We start from the raw sequence: 7098 nt of genomic DNA, 5'->3' as shown, positions 1-7098 counted from the left end.
AGAGCACAACCGAAGAGACAAGAAGATTTAAAAGTAGGCAACACTTCGCCAAAAGCCAGCACCTCCCCCCCTCCCTCCCTCCCTCCCCGGCCGCATATTAAGTAGAAAGCAATGAGACAAATCCATACATCATTAACAGACACACTATGGAAAGCAAAAAACTAAAACTATATATATATTCTCAAAGTCAGTTTGTTGAGGTCATTCCATATTTGTATCCGTCCAGGAAAAAAGAAAGTGAGAACAAAGCCGAGGTTCGCTGGCAGAGAGGAGGAGTGAACAATTTCTGTCTGTCGATACAAGAACAGCAATCACAGCGAAAGACAAACGGACAGACAGGGCCTCACCCCCCCCCCTCGTCCCCTCGTCCCCCCTCTTTGTATTTGGTTTCGTTTAACGGTTCAGTCACTCACACATAATAAGTAGCAGTAGTAGTAGCTTTTGGTTTTGGGTTTACTTTTTGGTTATTTGGTCCGCCGCTTCGAGCGCACCTCCTCCTGCTCCAATTCCTCTTCTTCTTCTTGCTTAGCCCCTGCAGCTTTTTCATACCTTTGGTTCCTGACCGCTTCTTCTCCTCCTCTTCTGCATCGTCTCCTCTTTTCCTTTTGGCCCTTTGATCGGATCTTTGGAGACAAAGGAAAGGGGCAAATTGGAGGGAGGGATGGAGGGCAGGGGTTTGGGGGCAGTAAGGGGAACGCCGGTGCTTCACCTCTTTCTTTTGTTCTTTTTTTTGGTTTGTACTCTTTCTTATGTGTGTGTGTGTGTGTGTGTGTGTGTGTGTGTGTTTTCCCTTTGACTCTGCTGAGGTTTTCTGTCTGGACACTCGTCTCCCGGGCGAATCAAGAGACAACGCTGCCAGAGGCGATGCTTTGGTATCCAAGAGTGACGATCTGGTGGTAGATGGGCGGTGTGGAGGATGACACGCCGATGGTGCGAGCGTGTTCGGGGCGATGATAAATAAAGGAGAACAAACAATGCTGAATATAATCCCAAGACTGTCCACGTCCGCCCCTGGTGTCCTCTTTGTAGGCAGTAGAAGTGTCGAGTGTGTACACTTCAGGTTGAGCAGACAATGAGAGCACTGGTCATGATAATGGTGATGAAAAACCTGATGGAAATGTTCTATTTCAACAGAAAATGAAGATAAGAATAATCTTCAAAAAACATTGACCAGTGTGTTCAATTTGTCCTTGGTCAAATGAGATTCACCAACACATGCGCTTGTTTTTATTCTATTGACGTGCCAGAAGGGTTGCTTTTCCACATGGTAGGATCTAATGAATACCAGCTCGTTGAAGTTAGTTTTAAAGCATCTTACCTGGTGCGATTGTAATTCTAGCAGTAAACCCCACCCGTCTGCCACTCCAGGCTGGTTAAAACAAACACAAAGTCTGTCCTAATGTTCGTCACTGTAAAGCTGTAAAGAGAGAGCGAGGTAGATATCCTGCATGTGGGGTCAGCTTAAACATTTACATTTGGCGAAGAATACAAAATGATAGAAAAATAGATGTCTTGTAAAAACTGAAAATGAGACTAAAGGAAATGCTGAGTGAAAAGCTAAATGCTTGGCATGAAGTAGAATGGAGTACTGAACTGAACCTGGACAGATCAGGATGCAAAAGTCTTTTTGAACTAAAGCTTTTCTCTCCGTTTTTTTTCTCTTTTCTGTTTTCGCTGGACGTCTTTTTTGGTTTTCAGTTTTTGGTATTTGTAGATTTTGGTTTTCATCTTTGTGAGTGTGTGTTTCTCTTCTAGCATCTTTTCTTTTTAAAAAAAAAAGTCTTTTCTTCTTGCCTCCCATTTCTCGCACACAGTTTTGCTTCTTGGCCCTGACCTCAGCGAGTCCGTGTCTTCCTCCAGCAGATAAAAAGCATGCTGATGGTTTTCCCGATGCCAAGCGCAAAAACCCCCAAAAAAACACAGTGCCACCTCTCCAGCTGTAGATCATTATTTGGTTTCAAAACCCCCCTACCCTCTCCGCTCTGCAGTTCTTTCTATCCTCTCCATCCTCCCTCTCCCCCTGCTTCTTCCCGTCATCCGTCTGTGTATATTTTTGGCTTCAGAAGACTTCAGCGGGTACACAGAGAAAGAGAGAGACGATATCTGAGACGGATCGGACAGAGAGATGGCTTTGGTTGAAAGGCGAGGTTGTAAATTTAAGATTTTTTTTAAAGCTCCTTTAACTCTTCCTCTTCTTCCTCCTCCTTGTCCTCCGCCGATACTTTAGATGTCAGTCGGGGATCACTCGGCCATGGCCCCTCCCATGGGCGGAGGCGAGGCTTCGCTGAAGGAACAGAAAGAGGCGGGACTTGAACAAGGAGACGCGGACTCCTCGGGGCACGAGGACGGGCTCATGAGGTCGCTGGTGCCAGGAGGTGGAGAGTGGCAAAAGGAGAGCCTCGGGCCGCACCCACCGACGCCACTGATCAGTCCCATGGCAGGCGTTGAGGGCGTCGCCATGGAGCTGGTCGCCATGGGGAGGAGGGTGGGGCGGTTGAGGAAGAGGGAGGGGCGGAGGGAGTGGGGTATGGCGGGACATCCGGGTCCGCCCAGGAACATGTGAGCCGCTCCCCCCTCGAGGCCGGAGATGGGCAGCTGACCGCTGCTGGCTGCTAAGGCTGGGCGGGGTAACAGAGAGGAAGAGGAGTGTTGACAGCGATGGAGGAAGAGCAAGAAGACCAAAGATGGACAAAGAGATGAAAACAATTTGTAAATAAGATGCAAGAAAGTCAAGATAAAGCAGATGGATTGAAAGAAAAAGACCAAAGAAAGATATGAACACAAGGTGAGAGTTGACGAGAGGTAGGAAAAGATTGAGGAGAGATGGTAACACAGAAAAAAGGGACAAAGGACATAAGAGGAGGTGAAGAGGTTAAGAGAAGGATGGCGGCAGATAAGAAACAAGTGGAGTGGAGGAAGAAAAGGAGGATGATGCAGAAAGAGACGGGAAGTAAAGAGAAGTCAGTGAACACATCAGTAACCAGAGACACAGATGATCAGGACTAAATGACTGAATGGTTAAAGGGTCAGTTCACCAAACTCAAAAGAAAACTATTTTCAAAAGAATAGAAGAACTGTTTGTGTGGATTAGAGGCCACTGGAGCCTGGAGACAAGACGTTTTGAGTGAACTGAACCTTTACAAATGAGTCTGAGGTGATGGATACGATACGAGGTGATGATGATCGTATGTAGTGTGATGAGGAAATGGATCGAGGCGGACGTTCCCAAAATGAACTTCCGTCTCATCCTGTGGGCCGTCTGCACACGAAGCCAAGCATCGCCACGGTAACCGCTTATTAAAAATGTCAAACCCGATTCACAACAGGCTTTATCTATAAATCGAGATAAGGGCGAATTTGTGCGTAAATGACAAATATTTCCTCTGATCAGTAAAACGAACAGAGTGACTGCCTTTCATATTAGATATTAAATGTTATAAGTAGGCTTTAATTATCAGAACAATACGAACCTTCAGGCTCCCTCATGTGGAACAAAGGTGCAGATATAAATGTGTAAAAAAATATATTTTGGCGACCCTGAGATCCACCTGTGGGTCCTGACCCAGTCTTTGGGAAAGACCGCTTTAGATGTCATGAGACATTTTTCTATCTATATATTATATAATATAAATCTTTAAATCTTTATAAGAATATTTTGTGGCAGAACCAACCCGTCCATCAGCCGGAGCTCCGCTGTAACGGAGAGGGACCCCCCGGCCATCTTTTGAATTACGGTGGAATAGTCAACCCTTTTATCCATTTAAGGGCCACGAGTGTACACATTCATGGTGTGCTCGTGTGTGTGTGTGCTTGTGTGTGTGTGTGTGTGTGTGTAGGGCCCCAAGGGGGATTCAAAGCAGAAAACCCCCTTTTTGCCCCACGTCAACAACTTCATTTGAACCCCGAAACTCCTCTTTCTTCTCTCCTTCAGCCCGTAACTCTATCAGAGACCGGCAGTGCCCGAGCTGCAGTTTCCGTAACGTGCCGTGTCCTTCTCATCAACACGTGGCCCGGAGGAAGGCCGGCTCTGAACCGAGCGGGAGAAAAGGGGAAGGTCTGAATGGGCGCGATAGGGAGATGGTTCACGTAAGGGATTCAAAGCTGAGCTCCACGGACCTTATTTGTGATGCTTAATTGATTTGGCAGCAGATCGCCTCCTTCAAAAAGGGGAATTTGGAAAGGAGACTTTTATTTAGCCGACAGGCCCTGGTGTTGAAGGAGGAGGGGATTGTGCCTGTTCAACTGTTTACTGTAAGCTGACTTGGCCTCCTAAGCTTTGCCACAAGGGGCTCTTGTCACTTTGTGATAATAGCGGGGCTATTGTATGTGAATCAAATTGAATCTTTCACTATACTGAGCGATTCAACAAGTTTGTGCTGAGGAGGAGGAGCAGGAGGAGCAGGAGGAGGAGGAGGAGGGGGAGGAGGAGGAGGAGGAAGAAGAAGAAGAAGAGGAGCGTGTGGCTACGGTCGTCTGAGGCTGCGAGGAAATTCATTTTGAGCAGAATGGATGAGGTGAAATGGGAAGAGGTCTTGCTGGACTGCAGACACACACACACACACACACACACACACACACACACACACACACACACACACACACACACACACACACCTTGCATGGTAGCCAGGGGGTTGCTGCCAATGAGGGCCTGGTTCATCCCTGTGCTTACTCCCATCATTGTATTCCTGAAAGGTGGATGGACCGAAAATTCACACGCACACACACGCACAAACATTCACACATGTAGAGAAACAGTTGACAGGTTAACGTACTTATCATTGACCCCAGGGCTTCAAACTCAGATTGTGTTACGACTGAGGCACCTACTTTTCTGTGCAGTTGCTGATGTTTTCTATTTGTGTCAGAACCGCATGCTTTAGCGTGCACACACGTCTGTGTGCGAGTGCATGTGTGTGTCTGAATTGCTGAATGCCACAGATTCCTTTGTAGCATGCAGGTACGTATGTATCAGGTGATATCAAGTGTCAACATGTTTTCTTTGCAGGTGGTGGAGTGTTACCACTTCAAAACCAACATCATTTCAAATTGTGTAATATATAGTCAAAGACGTAATTAAATCAAATTACAAACCTGGAAAAACTATTTTTGGTTCATATCATATCTTCATAATCTTTTTTTTACCATTATACACGTTTTGTGCGCAAATTGTGGATTTTTAAAATGTCAATTTATCTGACACACAGTTAAAAAAATAAAAATAATAAGATGTTTGAACACTCACCCGGTGTTCAGCACGTGGGCCCCGAGGCTGGGAGGGGCGGGGATAGCTGTGCTGTGAAGGGGCGGGGTCACAGAAGAAGAGGTGGAGCCCACTGCGGCGGAACTGACGGGAGTCATGGGGCAGGATGCTGAAGAGCTTGCGGCTACAAGGGAAGAGAAGAAGAAGAGCAGCGGGTTTAAGTGACAGCGTCGTTACCAAACAAACACGTTGGCTCAGAAGATCCTGAGATCCTTCATCAGCAGTCAGGATCCTGAGCGTCTTCTTTCCCTCCGCTCTACTCCATTCCCGGAGAGGCAGGCTAGAGAGCACAGAGCGTCAGCCTCGGCTCAACGGGCCCATACATTTTCAAGCTGTGTTTGTTACCTGTCAGGCCATCTGTCATATCTGTGAAGCCCGGGATGGCTCGCACTGTAGCCTGAGGTCTATAAATCACGAGGACAAGTCGTGACTCATGGAGGTAAACAACTCGAGATGGGACCCGTGCCTCCATGTCGTCGTCAACAAAACATCATGTTTTCTATTTCAATCTCCCTCTCGCGGAAATCATTTTTCTTTAAAGTGATGTTTCTTCAGTGTTTCATCAGAAAGGGAAGGCTCCGACAACACAAAAACATCAACTTCTTCCAAACAACGCCAGGAGCGGTTCAATCTTCCTGTGACCGGCCTCGGGTTCCAAAAGAAATAGAAAATGCGATTGGGAAGCACCACTCCGACCTTTAAATAAGGAATTGATGAGACTCTACACGGGCGCGAGCCGTAATTACAGCTGAGCTCACCTGTTGTGCTGAGACAGGTGGTGACCTGGGACAGACCGTGACTCGATATCTGGAGAGGGAGAGAGAGAAATCAGGAGATGCTTCCAAATCCATCTGTGAAGCAAAATATCCGGCTGCACCAAAGAAAACACACACAAAAAGCGAGGGGGGGGGGGGGTACCATGTGCGGGCTGTAGCAGAGGGCTTTGTGTGTCACGACGGGCGAGGTCTGGCTGGACAGGGGCGGCGTGGTGCTGCTGGAGGGGTTGATGCGTTTCTCCTTCTGCCTGCGGTTGCAGAACCACACGCGGATCACCTCCTTCTCCATGGTGAGCTGGTCCGCCATGAGCAGGATCTCCTCCGAGGTAGGCTTCTGGTTCTGAGGAGGAAAAGCGCCGGACGGATGAGCGGAGGCTGAATCCCATGTTCCCCAAATTGTCTTCAACAACGTTATGGTGTAATAATAAACATATATCCTAATCTTTGGAATTGTGAGTTTTATGCAAACAAGGACTATATACAGACAATAACTAGTAAAGGATATCATCGGTTGTTTATACTGACTTCAGGACGGATTCAATTATTCTTTGGGTCGGTGGCAAAAAAGAAGAGTTAAGTCTGGAGGCTTGCTCTCAAATATATTTCTTAGAAAGAAAATCTGAATCGTCAAAAGAGATCGTGATCAAATCTAGAATTGGAAGCGGTGCATCTCTAGTGATCAAGAGGAAGCTGCATAAAAGTGGAAACACCAACAGAGGACAGAGCTCGATCCAGAGCGAATCTGTGGTTTGGCTTTGACCCGCTGGCGAGCCCCCTTGAGCTGTGGGGGAGGAGCCAACTTTAAACGGTTGTGGTCACCAACCCTAAGAGATAAATCCTACTCATTGAGCCTTTAATGCTGCGGTTGTGGTACCTTTGGTCTAGTTATGGCACTTAAAAAAAAGCTCTTGGGGATTCTTGTTTGAAAAGTTGAATTGGTTTTATTATTTATTATTTCCCTAAAATGAATATGCGACCTGCACCATTTTATACAGTCGATTTATCTACAATAAACACCTTTTCAGATATCAGATACAAATGTAAAATGCATCGAGACAA

At 46.7% G+C, this 7098-nt stretch overlaps 1 protein-coding gene across 1 annotated transcript in view; it reads right to left on the bottom strand.

The window, feature by feature from the left end:
* Positions 1-1773: 1773 nt before the first annotated feature.
* Positions 1774-7098, bottom strand: part of LOC117739534 (POU domain, class 2, transcription factor 1) — a 51589-nt gene continuing 46264 nt past the window's right edge. The window contains exons 12-16 of the mRNA XM_034545997.1: positions 6182-6379; positions 6022-6070; positions 5246-5387; positions 4615-4688; positions 1774-2618 (exon numbers count right to left, since the gene is read on the bottom strand). Coding sequence (XP_034401888.1) covers positions 2242-2618; positions 4615-4688; positions 5246-5387; positions 6022-6070; positions 6182-6379 — 840 coding nt within the window. The 3' untranslated portion in view covers positions 1774-2241. The remainder of the gene's footprint in view (positions 2619-4614; positions 4689-5245; positions 5388-6021; positions 6071-6181; positions 6380-7098) is intronic.

This window comes from Cyclopterus lumpus, chromosome 11, assembly GCF_009769545.1.
Source record: "Cyclopterus lumpus isolate fCycLum1 chromosome 11, fCycLum1.pri, whole genome shotgun sequence".
In the NCBI taxonomy this organism is placed as follows: Eukaryota; Metazoa; Chordata; class Actinopteri; order Perciformes; family Cyclopteridae; genus Cyclopterus; species Cyclopterus lumpus.
Note: the sequence above shows the minus strand (reverse complement) of the source record. Positions and strands in the feature narration are given on the sequence as shown.